Source organism: Rhinolophus sinicus, linkage group LG05 (genome assembly GCF_036562045.2).
Source record: "Rhinolophus sinicus isolate RSC01 linkage group LG05, ASM3656204v1, whole genome shotgun sequence".
Lineage (NCBI taxonomy): Eukaryota > Metazoa > Chordata > Mammalia > Chiroptera > Rhinolophidae > Rhinolophus > Rhinolophus sinicus.
Window position 1 is genome coordinate 43,827,358 of NC_133755.1, and position 21,147 is coordinate 43,848,504.

General features: G+C 40.8%; 2 protein-coding genes and 1 long non-coding RNA gene across 3 annotated transcripts in view; all 3 read left to right on the top strand.

Moving 5' to 3' along the window:
* Positions 1–5,403, top strand: part of COMMD1 (copper metabolism domain containing 1) — a 186,011-nt gene extending 180,608 nt beyond the window's left edge. Inside the window, exon 4 of the mRNA XM_019717681.2 lies at positions 4,304–5,403. The gene's annotated coding sequence lies outside the window, so the exon portion shown is untranslated. The remainder of the gene's footprint in view (positions 1–4,303) is intronic.
* On the top strand, positions 4,313–6,789 carry B3GNT2 (UDP-GlcNAc:betaGal beta-1,3-N-acetylglucosaminyltransferase 2). The gene has a single exon (XM_019717663.2). It carries the CDS (start codon positions 4,313–4,315, stop codon positions 5,504–5,506), a length of 1,194 nt encoding a protein of 397 aa, XP_019573222.1. The 3' UTR covers positions 5,507–6,789.
* Positions 6,790–7,100: 311 nt separating this feature from the next.
* LOC141571833 (uncharacterized) overlaps positions 7,101–21,147 on the top strand; it is a 152,363-nt gene continuing 138,316 nt past the window's right edge. Inside the window, exon 1 of the long non-coding RNA XR_012496890.1 lies at positions 7,101–7,672. This is a non-coding gene — a long non-coding RNA (uncharacterized LOC141571833). The remainder of the gene's footprint in view (positions 7,673–21,147) is intronic.

Genomic DNA, 21,147 nt, shown 5'->3' on the forward strand with positions numbered 1-21,147 from the left:
GATTAACCATGGAAAATAAGACTTGAGTCACTTTAGTTCCTTTAAGTTATAAAATCTTGTGCGACAACATTCACTTGCATCGCAGTTTAAAACTTGGACTCTGGGGCAGCCAGTTAGCTCAGTTGGTTAGAGCGCGATGCTCTTAACAACAGGTTGCTGGTTCGATTCCCACATGGGCCACTGTGAGCTGTGCCCTCCACAACTAGATTGAAACAACGACTTGACTTGGAGCTGATGGGTCCTGGAAAAACACACTTAAAATAAATAAAGTTTAAAAAAAAAAGGACTCAACAAGTTTAAAAAAAACAACCTACTCTGGAGCCACACGCTTGGGTTTAAATCCTGGCTCTGCCATTCACCAGCTGTGTGGCCTTGGGCAAGTTAAATCACCGCTCTGTATCTGCCTCATAGGATTGCTGGTGCCTGGCAGGTACCTAAGTATTTATTAAGATAAAGCAGATATTGTTCACATTTTTGACTTATTTTTAGGAATCCTTTCTAATAGATTGCTTCAGGCAAATGGCACAGATGCAAGGAAAAGTGTGCAGGCCATCTAGGGATGCATGTGACAGACTCTGCTGAACACTGCAGGGTCCAGTGATGGAGTGTCTGTGGTACTGTGAGGCCATGACACTGGCTGGTGACGGGTGCTGCAAAAATGGGAACCCAGCATCAGGGATTCTGTGTGATATGCTCCCACCCCCATCCCAGGCCTGCTAGATGTGTGTGGTACAGGCTGTTCAAGTAGAGATGGTGTGGCAGCATGAAAGAATGTTAAAATAACCTATAATCCTAGCACCCTGATTAAACCAGTTTTGTTTTTGTGTGGTATTTTATCTGGATTTTTACATGGTTGAAGCATAGCAGCAACTGTACTATTTTGTAATCCATTTTCAGCTAACCAGTATGTTTTTCTGTCTCTACGTTATATTTCTAAATATTTTAATTGCAGAATAACAGAGGAAATTGTTTTTCATTAAACAAAACGAACTGAAGTGATTTAGATATTTCAAAAAGGTTCAGTCATTTTTGGGGAGACTTTACTCCCAAGCATAAAAGCTAAGGGTGTTCTTTGTTTACACATGACATTTCCTCCTATTGTGTTACAGTAAAACTTCTGTGTTTCACAGTGAGGGTTGTATAACATCTTCCCCAGTATCGGGATAAGTTTTCTTACTCAAATTCTTTTTAAGCAATGTAACTTCCTGCTCAAAAAAGGGCACAGAAGTGGTTTTATGTCTGCAATGAGAATATTTAGTGAGCTATTCAGGGAGCTTTTTTCCCACAGATATTTTTATGGGGGGGTCACTGTTTTATCCTCCTCTCCATGAACTTTGGTTTGTTGTAGGAGTCTGCCAAAAGCAGAGTTCTCATGGAGGGACTGTGCCCAGTTCACAAGTGAAAGATGACATTTAAACTGGATGGAAAGTATACTTGAGAATCTCGGTTTTTCTCACTCTTCCTTCTCAGGTTGGTTGGGAAGAAATGCCTTTTAGCAAGTGGTGGTAAGAGTTAGCCCCAGCTGCACATTTGGGAATTTGGACAAGGAAGGCTGGCCCATTCTCAGAAGAGCCGCTAGGAGCTATTAGGCCTTCCCATTCCCTTTGCTTTGGAGAGTTTTGGGAAGATCAAATGTACCATGACTCTTGGGCCTTGGGTCTTTTCAGCCTTGAGGCAGCACTTGAGGGACGTCACTGTTGACCTGGATGTGCTTTGTAGAAAAAGGAGGAGATCCAAGAGCCCCGGATCAGGAGCCAGAGGCTGTGCCATCTCAGCCTCGTCACGTAACTCAGGCAGCTCAATCAACCCCCTCTGACCCTCCATTTTTCCTCACTGGTAAAGTGCTATCCTCTCACCTTCCCTTTACTGGGCGCAAATGAGAAATGGGCAGAAAAATGCTCTGCAGACTGGAATCCTTGCGCAAACATAAGGTGTGAGGATGCTGTTCTTTGAGAGCTGCAAAGTCCTATCTTGGCTGAGGTGATGGGAGGCCCTGGCTGGGTCTTGGTTGTGGAAATAAAAGCCTAAATTGCAGTGGAGGAAGTTGGAAATCTTAGCCAGGATTGGCAAGCTCAATGTATTCCTTAAAATAATCCCAAAAGAAGGATTGACGCTTTCCGTGATAGAAACTTCAAACCATCTCTTCACATGTTTCTGACTGGATCCAGATATCCATGGCCCTGCCCCGTAACCTGGACGCGTAACTGGCTCATTTATCTGGAATCATCTTGCATATTATTCACCCTGAATCTTTTTTTCCTAGGAAAATTAACTTAGAGGTTCACAGTAAGTACTATGCTTCCCTTTTTTTTTTCTCCCTGAAGATGTCCTCTTTTACTCTAGAAATTTCAGGAATAGTCTACTGATATTCATATTTTCTGAGTTGAAAATGACTGCCAAGTAGTTAGCTATTCATAATGTGCTGTTTTTCCCTGAGGACTCTTCCAAATCTTTATCCTCATTGTTGGTCTTCCTCTGTTTACCCTCATACCTTATTGCCCTTCTTTCAGCCAGTTCACATAAAGAGCCCAAAACCTACAGATTAGGGATACTGGGTCAAGTGATACTTTAACTTTAGGCGAGTTATCACAATTTAGAGAGAATTGTTTGTTTTTGAAAAGTGTTTTGTCTCAAATCTGGAAGGCAAAAATTTTAAAAAGCTTAAAACTATGATTTATGTCCTAAAACGATAACTAATTCTTTTTAACTGTATGAAATCCCCATGCAAATACATTAAGTATCCATTCGAGTTCTCTTGATCTTGCAAGTAAGGCCCATAGCAAAGGTTTAGGTTACCAAAGGTGTACTGCACTCAGACCTTTAGTTCGCTCATAAGTTTTGCCGGAAAACTCCTTTGAAAGCAGCTGACCTAAGAAGGGTGTAGGCCCCAGACTTAGGCAAGGACACTTTGAGTTACTCATGTTATATGTGACTTGGATCCATTTAAAACTGTAATTAGGGAGTTAAGAAATGTCTTGTGGTATTTTACGACTTTCTTTGGAGGACGTGTCAGAAGGCCCTTTCTTGGTAGCTCAGTGGTGGGATCTTGAGGGGTGGAGGTGGGTAGTGGTGAGAAGTGAGGGGAGAAATGGGGTAGTGGTAGGAGACTGTACTTAGGTGAGCTGAGGACACCCACGTGACTATCATCTGCCATGTTCCCTAGATGTGCAAAGGCTTTGAGGGAGTAGGGGCCTCGTTTTAAAACACCTTTTACTTAAATGTTCATAACCGAAGCTGTTTAGCAGTGGTTAAGTATAGGCAACTAGATTAGGACATACATAGTACATTTCTATACCCTAGAAAGTTCCCTCTTGCCCCTCTCCAATCAAAACCTCTACCCGTATCACCTTTGGATTTCTAGGGCCTAGATTAATTTTGCCTTCTTGAACCTAACATAAATGGAATTTGAGGTCTGTCTTTCACTCATAATATACTCTTGTTGCTAATAGCAATAGTTTCCTTTTTATTGATGGGGATTATTCCACCGTATGAATATACCACAATTTGATAATCTGTTCTTCTGTTGATGGTATTTGGGTTGATCTCAGTTTTTTAGCTATTAGAATAAAGCTGGTACAAATCTTTTCATTTTAGTTCTCTGAACACTCAGAGTGATTGGGCTACTCCACCTCCTACCCCTGCAATCCTGAGCAAGCGTCTTAATCTCTGCCTTGGTTTTCTAATCTGTGAAGTGGTGGGTTGGGAAACAGTTCAGGGTTGGGACCACCATTTAAAAAAAAAAAAGAAATAGAATAAAATTTTAAAATTGGAGTGAATTACATGGAACTGTACACATTGCAATACATAAAAATATAGTTGTATGTATGTGCACATGTATAATATGTACTGCATCACAATATAAAATGTATTAACTGTGGGCAAATCATTTTCCAACACACTGATTTGTATGTGTCCTTGTAAGAAGGAAGTGGCACACCTGTGAGGTTATTTTGTGAATGTATATCTGCCCTCAGGTGTCTAAAACAGCCAGTGTTAGCAGCCACTTAAATACTGCTTGCTTATGACCAGCCACTGTTTTAACATATAAAATCATAAGCCCTCACACCCATTCTGTGAAGTGGGTGATTATCTCCATTTTATAGATGGAGAAGCTGAGACATTAGTTATACAACTTACCAGGGGTCAAAGAGCTAGAATGAATGGTAGGTAGAGCCATTCAAGTCCAGAACCTGATCTCAACCACTATTCCAGGGGAGATAAAGATGAAGAGGCAGGTGAAATGTGAGCAAATACAGATTAATAATTATCCAATTAATACAAAGCCTCCTTTCTTTTATTCCAGATATGAGAAATGAGTGTTGGACGCCGAAGAATAAAGTTGTTGGGTATCCTGATGATGGTAAATGTCTTCATTTATTTGATTGTGGAAGTCTCTAAAAGCAGTAACCAAGGAAAAAATGGAAAGGGGGAAGTAATAATACCCAAGGAAAAGTTCTGGAAGACATCTGACCCTCCAGCGGCATATTGGAACCGAGAACAAGAAAAGTTGAACAGGCGGTACAATCCCATTTTGAACATGTTGGCTAACCAGACAGGGGAAGTGTACGGCTTTTCCAATATAAGCCATCTGAATTATTGTGAACCTGACCTGAGGGTCACATCAGTAGTTTCAGGTTTCAACAATTTGCCAGACAGGTTTAAAGACTTTCTGCTATATTTAAGATGTCGAAATTATTCATTGCTTGTAGATCAACCGGGTAAGTGTGCGAAGAAACCCTTCTTATTGCTGGCGATTAAGTCTCTCACTCCACATTTTGCTAGAAGGCAAGCAATTCGGGAATCTTGGGGCAGAGAAACCAATGTGGGGAACCAAACAGTGGTGCGTGTCTTCTTACTGGGGCAGACCCCCCCAGAGGACAACCATCCCGACCTTTCAGATATGCTGAAGTTTGAGAGTGAGAAGCACCATGACATTCTTATGTGGAACTACAGAGACACTTTCTTCAACTTGTCTCTGAAAGAAGTGCTCTTTCTCAGGTGGGTGAGTATTTCCTGCCCAAATGCTGAGTTCGTTTTCAAGGGCGATGACGATGTTTTTGTGAACACTCATCATATCCTGAATTACTTGAATAGTTTATCCAAGAACAAAGCCAAAGACTTGTTTATAGGCGATGTGATTCACAATGCTGGACCTCATCGGGATAAGAAACTGAAGTACTACATCCCAGAAGTTGTTTACACTGGCGTCTACCCACCTTATGCGGGGGGAGGTGGATTCCTCTACTCCGGCCACCTGGCTCTGAGGCTGTACAATATAACTGACCATGTCCTTCTCTACCCCATTGATGACGTTTATACTGGAATGTGCCTTCAGAAACTCGGCCTCGTTCCAGAGAAACACAAAGGCTTCAAGACATTTGATATAGAAGAGAAAAAAAGAAATAACATTTGTTCCTATCTAGATTTGATGTTAGTACATAGTAGAAAACCTCAAGAGATGATTGATATTTGGTCTAGGTTAAAAAATGCTCATTTAAATTGCTAAAATGTATACAAACTAAATTTTGCATAGAAAGATGTATCTTGAATAGTTTTCATGTGCTCTCTCATTAGGGGTAATTTCTATGTTAAACCATCAAAATTGCCTTCATAAATATAGTATCCATTTGGGAGCCTCTAAGCCTTTCAATGTGGTACTTTCTGGAGAGGGAAAGCAGAAGAAGATCATGATTTTTTAAGCAGGATATGGCAGGACGAGTGGTTCTGATTGTTATTACTGGCTAGTGGTCATTATTTTCTGATTTGCCCCCCATCTCATCTGAAATAATAAGTTTCTGGAATTTGACCATTTTAAGTTATTTTTGTGCTGCCCGCATATAATAATATCCCTACTTTTCCATTATAATGAGTGAATTGTCTGCAATTTAGGTGTTTATAAACCTATTTGCTATGAAGAATTTGTTACACATTATTCAGTACTTTTGTGAAATGGACTTAAATTTATTTTCATAAAATTTCTTACCACCCCAACAGTATTTTTCTTGCATTCATCTAATTAGTTAATTTTGTAAAATGATGATCACTGTGTGATATGTATCCAGTTTATCTTGTTATTGGTCTCCTGGTCGTAATAAGGAGATTATGATACAAGAACATAATAACTGTTGTTATGTTTGATTTGCTGGTTGGTATCGTAATAGTTCTCTAGTATTTGAAAATAATGAGTATGATTCCATAATGGCCAGCTGAAGATTGAATTGACCTTGGCAATCATATTGTGTTTGTGATTTTTTAATGAGGACCAGGAAAGCATCTGTAACTTTTGAACTTGAAGCTAAAAGATTGACGTTGCGGACCTTTTCAGGAGTGGTTTGTCAGTTTAAAACTCCAGGATTCTATTCTTGCCATATTTTCCCACGTTGCTTATACAAAATTATTCCGAGTAGTGACTGCTTCCCTGTCAGTGTAGAAGTGCCTGTGTTTTTATTTATTCAGATCAATGACCAAAACATTTTCTTAAATATATTTTGTGTAATATTTTATTTGTATACAGTGTTGTTGATAAAATATTTAACTAGAGCATGGTATTTTAAGTGTTAAGGTATAACATGTTAAATAAAGCAGTTATTTTTGAATTTTGAAATCATTTGGGGGGGGGGGGTCTGTGAACTGCTAGAGTTGACAAAATTCTGCCAAACTGTTGCTATGTATACCATCTTATAATAACATGCTTTCTCAAAATTTATTTTGTGTTGATAGAGGTAAGGATTTTTACCAGCTGTGATACTGGAGACTGTAAGAAGATGGAAATAAAGTAACTATTTTTAATTGTCCTGTGTAATGTGTGATAATCTGTGATCTCGTTTTGTTTTCTATATTTGATTACATTTTCCCCAAAAGAGGCCATTCCCCGCCCCCCCCAAACTATTATGGTAATAGCAAACTACAACTTTTCCTCTGTCTCAATGGGTCATCTATCTTTGCATTTAAAATTCTTGAAAGTGTTTTCCCACTTAGAGCCTTTAAAAGAGGAGTGTGCATGTTTACTTATGCTGCCGTTTTCAGTGAGTATAACGAATTCATTAGGAAACGGAGCTGCACCTTAAAGACTGTGTTGTCCTCAGCCAGATGTCCATTCTGGGGGTTGTATCCACAGTGATGAACTACAGAGGCAGTCGTGACCACTTAAGTTTATTACTTAGTCTCATGTTGAGAAGAAAGTACAAATGGTCAAGTAAAAACAAGTAGACATTTGATGAAGCTCAAAAAAACTAAAGAATCAGTGTTGTGAGAACACTTAGCAGACTGTCCTCTCCTAGTGGTAAGATTGAGGCCTTGTATGAGCAAGTATGAGGACACAGATACTTACATTAATATGAGTGTGAAGAGTGTTGTAAGCTTGGTCTTTTAAAGATTTCATGCACCTCCACCTGACCGCTCTACTCCAGTGGTAAGCACATCTGGAGAGCCGCATTGCCACATTTGGTTTAGAAAAGAATAGTGAAGATTTAAGACCATTCACTGTTGATTGGTTCACAATTAGCATGTGTCTGTATGACTTGACCATGCATTTTCAAGTAATAGATGTTTCCTCTGAGTGCAATTTAATTTTTTCTTCTAGGGAGTTCTCCACTGACATTTCAAATCTGCAGAGGAAGAAGAGATGTTATAGCAGGTTTTCAAATACATTTGGAGGACCACTGGGCCTTTTGTGAGTCTCCATTGTTTGAACCTAAGTCCTTGGTATTGGTTATGTTTGGTGGGTGAGATGGTCTGTGGCCTACCTTTATTGGGCAAGAGTTCTTATGTAGTGGTTACCTGATACCCACAACACTGGTCATCGACTGCATGGGCTTTTCAGCAAAGCTCTACTAGGTTTTAGAGCTTTACATATGCTTGGGCTCAGTCGTAGTACTGAGTGATCCTTAAATCCATGAAGCCCTCTCTTGGCATCCATGAGATAGATTCTTCCCTGAGCCTCCATCTCATGAATGTAAAACTCAGTTAATTCATTCTTTTAGAACTGTTCAGTAGTCGAGACCTCAGTGAAAGCTGGCATATGGCCTTTTTGTGGCTGCTCCCAAGACATGTTGATTTGGAGTTTGAAGGTCAAAAAGGCTGAGTAAGGATTGGCAGGCTTTGGATTTTTCATAAACCCAGCCAGGCCTTAAGAGGAAAAGGATGAAAGGCCAGAATGGCTCATTTCCATCCCTGACCCTGGTTATACCCATCTCCATTATTGGGCTGGATGAGGGAGAATGAAAAAGAAGGTCAGGAAGCTGGGAGAATGCTTTGAGTTGTACTTGGAAATTGAATCTAGAATTAAAGGCACTCAAAGTGTGACCATCTCCAACTTTCCTTTTTCTGATTGATAATGGTCTAGAATGTTCTGGGTCATCTTGACCCCCTCATGCAGAAAGAGAACACGCGTTTATTAAGGCAAAGAATGACTTATTTTCATTTCCAGGAAAGCCGAAATGAATGAAACCTTTACTTGGGTGAAAAGTTAACTTCCCTGTGATTTGCTTTCTTATGAACAATTTCAGATGAAGTAAAAATTCTTGTTTGGAACAGGAAAACAAATACTATTTATATGCTGGGCTATTGAGATTGGATAAATTTAGTTTTTCCTTAATGTTAATTCTGTATTGATTTTATTTTATAAATGCTAGGAACATCTGCCAAATAATTTTGAAGCTGAACTTTGCCTCATTAGAGTTAACAATAAATCTGAAAAATTAAACATATCCTGATTCATTCAGATCTCAGAGTAATAAACCACAGAGAAATTGCTCTTTGCCCTTAGTATCATATCTTGAAAGATAGAGGCCAAGAATGAGGCACTTTTATCTTTAAAGAGCTCAAAAATCATGTCACATTGCATATTAATTACCATATTTATTAATTTTAAGATACAATACTTTTTATATACCACTAAAAGAATTGCTAATTCAATATGATTTATATCAATTGAAATGATGTACCTCGATTACACAGCAGTTAAATTGATAGAAGACATCTTAGAATAATTGAAATATAGCATTATTAAATATTCTAAGGTCTGATAATTAAGTTCAAGAACTTATTGCAATGATGTTGTTAACCTTTTTTGATATCAGAGGGATTATTCATTATGAATTCTGGACAAACAGTTAACCAAGTTTACTATTTGGAAGCTGAAAAGGCTGTGTGAAAAAGTTAGATGAAAACGACCTGAATTTTCGCCAACGATTCATAGCTCTTGCATCATGACAGTGCACCAGCTCACACAACACTGTCTGTGAGGGAGTTTTTGCCAGTAAACAAATAACTGTATTAGAACACCCTCCCTATTTACCGGATCTGGCCCCCAATGACTTCTTTCTTTACCAGAAAATAAATATTGAAAGGAAGACATTTTGATGACATTCAGGACATCAAGGGTAATATAACAAGAGTTCTGATGGCCATTCTAGAAAAAGAGTCCCAAAATCGCTTTGAAGGGTGGACTAGGCGCTGGCATGGGTGCATATCTTCCCAAGGGGAGTACTTCGAAGGTGACCCTAGTGATATTCAGCAATGGGGTATGTAGCACTTTTTCTAGTATAAGTTCATGAATTGACCTCGTGTATACATAATAATACACTATATATATATATATATATATATATCCCTTAAATTGAAAGATGGAGTCTTGTTTAGGTATGTTTCCTACTTACTTTTTTTCTCACTTCCTGTATTTAGGAATTTTCACCCAAGCAACAATGGTGGCTTTTCAGCTTTGGCAGTTGCTTTCTTCCTGTCTTCCGCATTGTAAAAAGGGGTAAATTGATTGCACTGAAGTAGCAAAGTAGAGTTTTTAATTTGATTGTATTCCAAGGGCTTCTTTCTAAGTCGGGGCCTGATGGTGGAAGAAGGTGCTTGCAGCTTCCCTACCCTGGCTCACATCGGGAGTGTACTTACACCTCCTCCATCAGTAAGCTACAAGAACTTGCATCCTACGTGTTAGCCAGGGTTTACTCATTGCCCTGGAAACCTACCTTCCTGTGACTTGCCCTTTCCTAGCCTGTCTTCAACTATGATTCTCTTCCTACTTACCACCTAAGCCCTGTCGTCCACGCTGCCCCTGTGCAGAGCTCAGTAGCCAGGGAGGTGGCCTTGGGAAGGGGTTCTGAGGCTCATTCACAGACACCTAACCCTGCCCAGGCATCACCCTTTCAGCTACCCAAAAGTTCCTAGGGGATGAGAAGTGGCCAGGCCCTCCCATCCTCAGTCTGGCCCTCCCTAAGATCTCCCCTTAACATTAGAGAAAAGCCCACCTCTCACCTTTGAATCAATGGCCTGGGCTCTACCTCCTCTCGTTCAAGAGTTCAAGGCATTGGGCGCAGAATGCCTTTTTCCACTTGTCCCACCTCACTGGAAAATGTGCACAGACATGAAGTGTTAACTAATCATTGGACAATTTGTTTTCCAGTCTGGGGGGTGGAGAGAAAAGAATGAAAACATAGAACTCTGTTGGAACAGAACACGGATAGCCAAGGGGCAGGCTTACAGGAGCCTAGCCGGAAACCTAACTGTGCAGAGACCCAGGAGTCAGACGCCAGGTGCCAAGGTCCAACACCATAACAAGGCACAAGGCCTGCCTGTTTTGACCATTGGAGCCTTTGAGGACAAACAGCCCCTCCTGGTGCTGCAGTAAACCAGGAGGCCAGAGCTGCAGATTCTGCAGCCTCTCATCTGCGGTTATCCTGACCGGTGAGATGGAGGAAACCCAGAGGAGCACAAAGAGAGAAAAACAAAATAAACGTGGGCAATAGAGCAATAATCTCACATATTTCCTCTCGTGGGATTTAACAAATGACTGGTGGACATTGAGGGATAAAGTTGTTGGGCTTCAAGTTGGTAGGAAATGCTTTTATTTGATTACAAAAGCCTTCAAAAGTGAGTCACCATGGAAGGAATGCAGGAGGGGTTGCGAAGCATTGTCAAGAAAGCTAGAGAACTTGCTCCCTCACCAAGTCCTGCTGGACTGAAGAACAACACAGAAGATGCAGAACAACCCCCCTGAGAGTGCTGCCCCTTGAGGAGCAGTTCACAGTAGGGGGCAGCCTGTCTAGCCAGTCACACCTCCAGAAATTGCAGAGGTATGTATTGAAATGAGTGCAAGCACCTTCCCTGCAACTCAGTACCTGCTCAACATATAGGGACAATGATTGCATACAAACCCCAGCTATGGCAGACTTTTGGCAGTATGGCAGACAATTAAAAATATTTTCTGCTTTATCCAAAAAGTCTGAGCATTTTTCATCGCTGATAGACCAACCCAGTAAGTTACTCTTCTGAGATGGGATTGAAAACTTTTTAAAATTAAGAGTTTTAAATTTGAATTAATTTTTAACTTACAGAAAATTTACAGGACAGAGAGCACCTGTATACCTCCACCAACTTTCCCTAACATTAACATCTTACCTAACCGTGTTACAATCTTCAAATTCAACATTGGACCCACAAACAACAGGAAATCCATGCTGCTGTCATTTTATTACCTACACTACAGATCTTACTTGAATTCTGCCAGTTTTTTTCACTAATGTCCATTTTCTGTTCCAGAGTCCTGTTCAAGTTCCTACACAGCATTTAGTTATTTTCCCTTGGTCTCCTCCAGTCTGTTGCAGGTTTTCAATCTGTGCTTGCCTTTCCTGACTTTAGTACTTTTGAAAGAGAATTGGCCCTTGTAGAATGTCCTTCAGGTTGGGCTTGTCTGGTCTTGTGTCCTTTACAATGTGTCGGGTCAGGGTTCATGATGTCAATATGTCCTATCCCTGGCAATTTTAATCTTGTTCACTGGGTTTCTCCTCTGTAAGGTACTGCTTTCTCTTTGTAGCTAAGAAATGTTTTAAAAAAAAAAATGTTGTGAAGGACATTTGTACACTTAAAAGTTTGTACATTTAAAATGTACAATAATTCAATGAGTTAATGTATGAAAATGCTTGTATCCTCTCGGGTGTAGTAAGTGCTCGATGAATGGTAGCTGTGGCCTTTTGCGGCACCATTATTATTGCTGTCTCAGTTTGTCCCTGGTTTTCCTTCTCCCGTGTTTGCTACTTTTACTGTTCCTTCGTTATCTTCTTCATTCCATGCGGATTCATCCCTAACTGGTCACTTCCTCACATTGGGGTTGGCTCTCTCATATAAATTATCTGTAACCTTAAGGGCATAAAAGAGCTAAATTCTTAGCATGTGGGGGTCAGGGTGGGGCAAGAGCCTATTGTTATCTCAGGGTAAGGGCTTCACGGTGCTAACAGGTGGAAGGGTTCCTCTGTCTATAGGATGTGTTTACTTCGGAGGTGAACTTGGGAGATGGGGGCCACCTGGCCCATGTACCCCATGGTGGAACCCTGGGCCAGAGCCCAGCCCCACAGTCGCTCTCCTCTTGGACCTGGAGCGACAGGATGAAGAGAAGAGCCCACCTGGCTGAGGCCTTGAAACAGGACTGAGCCAGAGATGGAGGGGGTGGGTTGCTGCATGAGCGACTGGGGTTCACAGCAGAGGAGAGCCAGGTCAGGGGTGGAGGGAGCATGAAGGTCCGATGTGGGAGAGCCCCCTCTTCTCGCTCTGGGCATCAATGCCCAAGTTAAAGCAATCTTGGTTCCCTTTAGATGAGAGCAGAGATGCCAGGATGCGCAAGGACAGCCTGCTATGAATTGCTTTCCAGGAGATTCCTTGTCCTACTCTAGCACAGAGCTTTATTTGCAGAACGGCTGTTCTTGGCAGCTTTCTTGGCCTCCCAGACTCTTCCCCTATTTTAAAGCATTTGGACTCTATTTTTATTCAGATGAGAAGTTTCCCATGTTTGAAAATAGCTGCCATGTAGAAGACTGTTGAAGTTACTATTTTTGCCTTCCCAGAATGCGCTCCTCTATCCTCCCCCTTCTGGAGACACACTGAGCCCTAGGACTGTAGGATTGAGTGTATGACCAAGCAGGGCCTATGGAGTCCTCCCTCGGCTGGGAGAGGGGTGTTCTTCTTTGGGTTGCTAAGTGCAGGCCGATGGACTTACCCAGCCAGCTCCCTGACTGTCTCCAGGAAGCTTCCCACCAGCAGAATAAGTGCAACACATGTGGAAGCAGGAAGAGGGGTTGGAGAGAGTGATGGTGACACATGGGATCCTTTGAACCCTGGATCCACCCCCACCCCTAGCCTCCCAGCTATACATTCCCCTTTTTACTCAAACTCCCTGGAGTTGGATTTCTTGGTCCTGGCTGATACCATGAAAGTCCAGTTCCTTCCCTGAATTCTAGATGAGTCCCAGCAGTGAGCACCTCCAGATTCCTACCCCGAGAAACCCAATTTCACGTCATTTGCTCCAAATAGGCAGCTGGGGATGGGAGTTGATGTACTCATCTTAGGTGAAAGAATCAGAGTAGAAAAACTTAGGGAGCAGGGAGTAGTCCTTTCTCCGAAGGTGTGTTCAGTGTTGGTCTGGAAATCCCTGGGTGAGATAGTTTACAGCTTCTCTTTCAGGGTCATGTTTACAGGCTCAGTTTATGTGTTTGCTCTGGTGACATGAAGATCCAAAAAAAAGAGGTAGGTGTGTGGGTGTGTGTGTAAAATCCACCGCCTTGGGAGAAGATGGTGGTGGGTTGGGAAAAGATGGGGCCGGGGCAGGTGCTCAGCTGCCTACACAGCCTGAGTGTGGGGTGAGTCCACTGTGGGGTCTCATGGTCAGGAGACGGAAAGCCTGGGTCCAGACCCTGGCAGCTCCACAGTGGGTTAATGAACAGCCTGGCCCAGCTGTGAAGGGAAAGGAGGATGTATGCTCATGAGCAAGTTCTGTGACTCTGGGCCGGAGCAAGCTAGGGCCTGGCAGCGCACAGCTGCTGAGGTCGGAAGAGCTGACAGTCTCCTGCTTTCGTAATCGATGTGATCATTCCTGAAAACATGCTTAGTGTTGGCAGACATGGGGAGGCGGGACCTGTGTGTCTCACAAGGAGGAATGTCAGGGGTATGAGGTTGATGAAAACAGTCTAACATTTATCATGGCGATGGTTACACAACTCTGAATATACTATTAGATCGGTGCAAAAGTAATCGCGTTTTTTTGCAATTATTTTTAACTTTTTAAACCGCCATGACTTTTGCACCAACCTAATAAAAACCATTGAATTACAGTTTAAATAGGTGAATTGTGTGATAGGTGAGTTATAACTCAATGAAGTTATTTTAAAAATAAAATTTCACTGAATCTAAGGGAAAAAAAGCAAGGCAGGGACTCAATTCCAAGTCTTGTACAAAACAGACCAAATCAATCAATTCAGATTGTTCCCCTAATACCAGACAGGGCCTTTGCATTAGGATTTACTAGGTTTATTGCCCACTAGAAGTGTCCTTTTAACACTTTTCCCCCAGGATGGGGTTTTCCCTGAGTTGTCCATGCCCTCCTTTCCAGTTCTGGAGACAAAGACCTATGGCCTCTTCTGATGCTGAATTTCTGTAATTCTGATTCCACGATGCCATGAGACCCTTGCCTGTTTTGTGTGCTGGTTGCTTGGAATGAGGGGTGCAGTCTAGGTGAAGGGCTGTTAGTCACTGGGCCCAGTCACTTTGTTTCCCTCTCATCTGTCACCCCATTACACTAGGTGTCCACTAGGGTAGAGGCCAGTTCCTTCTTATTCGTCCCTGAGTCTCTAGTGCATGTTGCACTCCGGCTGTGTAGGCAGCTGAGCACCTACCCTGACCGCATCTTTTCCCAACCCACCAGCATCTTCTCCCAAGGCAGTGGATGTTACACACACACCCACACACCTACCTCTTTTTTTTGGTTCTTCATGTCACCAGAGCAAACACATAAACTGAGCCTATAAACATCACCCTGAAAGAGAAGCTATAAACTATCTCACCCAGGTCCCTCCACTTTATATGGTGTTGAAATAATTTGTTTCTTTGTTTACATATTGTCCGCCACCCACTAAAATGAAAGTTCCGCAGGGCAAAGGCGTGTCTGTCCCATGCAGCTTTGTACCTGCCCATGATAGGCGCTCATGAAGAAGCTGTTGAGTGAATGACTGGATGAATGTAGTAATATCTGCTGAAGGGAGACGTATGTGAATGAATAGATAATGGTTTCAGATTTCCAAAGTGTTTTTCCTAAGATTTTTGTACTAACTAGATTGACTAATCATTAATTTGAATTTAATGTTTGTTCTTTTCCACTCAGTTTTCACATGAAAGTAGGTGAGAAATTCCATAAGGGCAGGTATGTGTTGTGTTCATCTCTTTATCTTGCCCGTGATAGGAACCCAGTAGAGAGTTGAGTGAATGAATAGATGAACATAGTAACATCTGCTGAAGGAGGAAAAGTTAGAGTGACACTCCCACTCCAGTGGGGGGAGGAAGATAGAGCAGGGAAGTGTTTGTTCCCCATAGTTTCTAATTCATTATTATGTCCTTTCTGTCTGTCCTGTGCTGGCCCCTTACATGGACCCAGTCTGCCTATGCAAAGCTAACTTGAGGCTAGGTAAACAGGTGTCAGTCACTTACCTCAAGGGTTACCTGAATCACTTCTTGTCTAGTCCTCCATCTCCTCCATTTGCCTCTGCTCTTAGCTTTGATATCTGTCCCAGTCCTATATTTGATGACTCATTTTGAGACCTGAATCTCAGCACAAGCTGTTGGACTGATGTCTGGCATTGGATCTCCAGCCCTGCCAATGGCCACGGTGGGTAAGATAACTCCTACTTCCTGTCCCAACCTGTGGGCCAACCAGCCAGGTTGTGTCTTGCCCAGTGTTTCTGCCAGTGGAACAAGACTGAAAATTGTTCTAGACACCAGCTTACTTCTTACAGCCTCCAAATGTCTAAACTGAACCGGTCTTGCTTCTCACCAGTAGAATAAGCAAAGATAATGAGGTATCACTTCCATGATTAGGTGATAAATGATTGTTACTTCTGTCTCCTTAGCAAACTTGCTAATTTTGATGAAGCAAGCTACCACATTGGAGAAGCTATGTGGCAAAGGAACTGAAGGTAGTTTCTGTCCATCCGCCAACTAAATAAAGCCTTTAGTCTAACAGTCCTCAAGGAAATGAATCCTGCCAATAATCATATGAATGAGCTTAGAAGCCAACTGCTCTTCCCCTGCTGAGCCTTCAGTTAGCGGATGTAGGCAGCGGGCCCACCTAAGCTGTGCCTGCATCCCTGACCTTCAGAACTGAGATGATTAAGGTAGGTGGTTCGAAAGCAGTTTTGATAGAATTCGTTACTCAACAGGAGCTAATTAATACATCGTATGTGTGTTTTGTTTTATGCTCTCCACCCAGAGAGCAATTTACTATGAAGCTAGTGAAACGTAAGTACCTCTGCTCCTCACTTGCATAAGCCCCTTGCCTGGCCCTGAAAGAGTCCCTAGCAATGTGTTCACATGGTCATGTTTTTGCAAAATTTACACACAATTTTTTAACTGCAGTCCGTTAAGGCTGGTTCCTCTTATACTTCAGCTTCCCCTCTCTCATACTCTTCTCGAGCCTGGTGGTGTGGGAATGGCTGGGGTGTTTTGAGGATTTGACTAAGGGGAAGTTGATATGTAGATACATTTACTTGGATTTAGGGGGTATACATTCATGTGTCACTTTGCAGTCCCTTCTGTGTAGTCATGTTGTTGCTAGCAATGCTTCATAGGCTGGTACTTGGCAGAGTTAGGATTCAAGCCAAGGTTCATCTCATGGATTTAACACTAGACGAGGTTGGCTTTCATATTCTCAGGGATCCATCGACAGCTTTGATTCCTTAACGTAAAGGCATGAGAATCTATCCTCAAATCTCTGCTATGTTTGACTTTGTTTTCCACTTTCCTGCCGGTTTAACTCCTTCATAAGTCACTGCCACCATCTCTGTACCTACCCTTTGCGTCATCCATGGAACGCATCTTTGCCGCGCCTACCTGTGCGCACACTTCTCCCTCAGCCCAAAGAGGCTTTGCCTAAGCACAGCTATATAAATTCTTACTAAGTTTTTTGCTGTCTTCATAGGAAATACTGACATGACATAAAACTCATAATAAGCCACTGTGAGGATATTGGTTGCAAACTGGATGATGAATGTAGTCAATTCAGAGAAGACGATGAGTCACTGAACAAGCGAATCTGAAAGTTCCCAAAATTATATGTAGCTCCTATGTGAAAGGAACTAGAGAGTTTTATGCAAATTTGGGAAAAATCCTAACAAGATACATGACATTACAAATAACCCATTGTGAAGCTGGACGAGGCTTTTCTGAACTGTCGATGAAAAGCAAGTTTTGATTGAACGTGCTAGAGGAGAGACTAAATTATCCTTCTGCACTCTAAAAAATTATTTCACAAAGTCTTTTTATGAAGTAGCGATCAGAGTGTGCAGACCAAAAATGTAGGGAAAAAGTATTATAGTGGTATGTCAGGCAGTTTATGAAAATATATAATTGTTCTGGGTTTTATGATTCTTGTATTTCTAAGCTTTATACAATTTTTAATTTGTTGTGATTTTCTTCCTTATTTTAAGAAAAATAATTTTTGTGTGTATTTAGAGTTTTATGTTCTTTCTCTTAAGAGGGCCACAAAATTGCATAAGCTTCAGGGTCCAGAGCCTGGATCTACTCCAGTTTCCATCAAGTAGGAGAGAAAATTCTTTGATTGAGATTCCTTTTTTCTACTTTTCTACCCCTGAGTCCAGCTGTATCTTACATATTTTTTGGAAGTTTCAATAATGAGTATTTTTAAAAATTTAATTCAACTGAAAATGCTTCGGTTTTGAGGAGAGAATGCAAAAGGAACACATTTTCTGTCTGAAAGATGTGTGGGTGGAGGGGAGTAAGGAAGTCCTGTGTAAAGTGAGAAGATGGCAGAATCAGAACCTCAGGTAGAAAGTGTATTCAGAGACATTTCAGTTCTTTGAGAGAAACACCTTTCTAATAGTTGACCATCTATCGAGGACCCTCCCTAGGCCGTCAGGTGGATTCCATGACATCTGAAGTCTCTTCTTTCAACACCTGGATGCTTCAGGTGACAATTCAGGCCTGAGTAGAGGAGCTGGTACCTGGGGATTGGACTTGGCATTGGGGCATAGCAGAGCCTGGGGGGCAGACGCTAGTGTAAGTCTAGCCTCACAGACAGACCTTGGGTCCAAGGGTGTCAGGCAGACCTTGTTAGAAGTTGTAGGGGGGTATTTGGAGCTTTGGAACAGGAATCTGGTGTGGGAAATGTGGGAAGGGCTGAGTAGTAGCTCAGTGTGACAGATCTGGGGCCCCAGGCAAAACAGTGGCCAGCCAGCGGGAGGGGATGGTGCTGAAGGTAGCAAAGTCAAATGCCAGACTCTGGGGAAACCAGATGAAATCCCCCTGTTTCAAGACCAGCTTACAGGCCTCACTTGTGGTCTTGTTGGTAATACAAGTTCTGTCCCCGCTTACGTAGGAGGCTTTCCACTATTTGCCTCTGGTCAGCTATATAAGTGAGTAGCCACAGCCAAATATCTTATAAAATCTCATTTAAACATAGCTCAAAATTTCAAAATCTCAGTTTACTGGGTGCTTTGCTCAGCAATTCTCTTCCATAACTTAAGGGCTGGCACTTGAGGCCATCAGAAACAATAGGCTTAAAAGGAAGGAAGTGTCCTTAAGATAATCTTTGTCATTATGATGGTTGTCGTGCTTCTTATGCTGGCTAAGAAATATTACTAGAATGTTCTAGAAAAACGTTTGGGGCCTCAGTTATTTCCTGACTCTCATTCCCAATTTAGATTTCAGATCACAGGCTGAGAAAGCCTCTCTTAGCAGGGCTAAGAATACAGGGCTGTATTTGTTAACATCTTGAAAGACAATTGGCTGTTTAAACAAAAACAATTACAATGTATTGTTGGTTTTATAATATATGTAAAAGTAAAATGCGTGAAAACAATAGCTTAAAGATGGGGAGAAGAGAAATGGAAGTATATTATTGTAAAGTTCTTAGATGATATGTGAAATGGTATGATATCATGTGAAAGGAGATTGTGATAAGTTAAAAATATATACCATCTACCCTAAAGCAACCATTAAAGTGAAGAAACAGAGTTATAACAAGTAAGCCAATAAAGGTAATAAAATAGAATCATAAAACATGTTTAAATAATCTACAAGTAGGCAGAAAAAGAAAAAAAAGGAAATAAAGGACATGTGAGACCAATAGAAAACAAATAGCAAGATGATAGACTTAAAACTTAATTATGCCAATAATCTCATTAAATGACAATGGTCAAAACATTCCCAACCAAGAGATAAAGAATGTCAGATTGGTTATCAAACTGCCTACATGAAACACTTAAATATAAAGATACATAGGGTAAAAAGTAAAAGGATGGAAAAAGATATACATGCAAACACTAGAAAAAAGAAAGTGGGGGTGGCTGTATTAACATCCAAGTTGATTTCATAGAGATAAAGTCATTTTATAATGAAAAAGGGTTAATTCATTAGGAAGATATAAAAATCCTAAATGTTAGCAGATCTTCAAAACACATGAAGCAAAAACTTATAGAACAGTAAGGAGAAATAAACCCCCAATTATGGTTGGAGATTTCAGTTCCCTTCCTTTAATAATTGATAGGACATGAAGACAGAATATCATTAAGGAAATAGAAGATTTGAACAACATTAACAGCCAACTTGACCTAAAACACTCCACCCAACAGGAGCAAACAATATATTTTCAAGTGCACATGGAAGATTTACCAAGATAGACCATATTTTGGGCCATAAAACAAGTCTTAATCTTATCAGATTAAGCTCATACTAAGTATCTTCTCTGGACATAATGGAATTAAGTTAGAAATCAGTAACAGACCTCTGGAAAAGTCTCCAAATACTTATAAACTAAATAACACACTTATAAATAAGCCATGGATAATAGAAATAAAAAGAAAAATTAGAAAGTCTTCTTTGAACCGAATGAAAATGAAAACACAACATAGAATTTGTGGGATGTTGTGAAAACAACACTTAGGGGGAAATCTGTAGCACTAAATGCCCATATTAGAATAAAATACAGGTCTCCAGTGATTTCAACTTTTACCTCAAGACACTAGAAAAGAAGATGATATTAAACTAAAGTATGCAAAAGAAGGGAAATAATGAAGATCAAAGCAGACACCAATGCAACAGGAAACAGAAAACAATAGAGAAAATCAGTGAAACCAAACAGTGGTCATTTGAGAAGATCAATAAAATTGATAAACCTTCTGCCAGACCATAAGAAAAATAAGAGAAGACACAAATTACCAATCAGGAATGAAAGAGGTGACATCACTACAGATTTGACAGATGTTAGCAGGAACATAGGGAACATTATGAAAAACTTTATGCCAACAAGTTTAACAACTCAGATGAAAAAGACAGATTCTTTAAAAGACACAAACTACCAAAGTTCTCTCTCAAGAAAATATAGATTATCCTAATAGCTCTATTTCTATTTAAAAAGTGAATTTGTAGTTAAAGATCTTCCCACAAAGAAAGATCCAGGTTCAGATGGCTTTAGTGGTGAATTATTCTAAACATTTATGGCAGACATAGTATCAGTTCTATACAAACTCTTCAAGAAAATTGAAGAGGAGGACACATTTCCCAACTCATTTTATGAGACCAGCATTACTCTAATACCAAAACTGGGCAAAGACATTACAAGAAAACTATAGACCAATATTCATCATGGTCATACTAGGTATAAAAATTCTAAACAAAATTTTAACAAATTGAGTCTAACAGTGTCTAAAAAGGATAATCATGACCAAGTAGAGTTTATCCCAAGATTGTAAGATTGGTTCAACATTCAAAAGTGAATCAGTGTAAGTCACTATATTAGCAAATTAAAACAGAAGATGATGTGATTGTTTTAATAGATAATCTCTCAAGGCAAAAACATTTAATTAACAAAGAAAAATGACAAGAGAGACAAGACTTTGAGGTCTTGGGCCCTGTGCTATAACCACACTTGCCTTCACACAACCAGTCCCAGCATTGCCCAGGGTGAATCCTCAGAGTACATTGTCTGTCCCTGGGGACTTGGAAGGGGCTTATGGTTGGTTTGAGATAAATAGAGATTGGTGGATTGTTCCCCCAAATTTATTGCTAAGAGGTTTAACATATTTAAGAATTCTAGGAATCAAGAAACTTTTGGATATTGTGTTCATCTCAGTGGAGAGAGCC

Excerpts from the sequence above, each read along its gene's own strand:
- B3GNT2 (XM_019717663.2), top strand. The coding sequence starts at position 4,313 with ATGAGTGTTGGACGCCGAAGAATAAAGTTGTTGGGTATCCTGATGATG.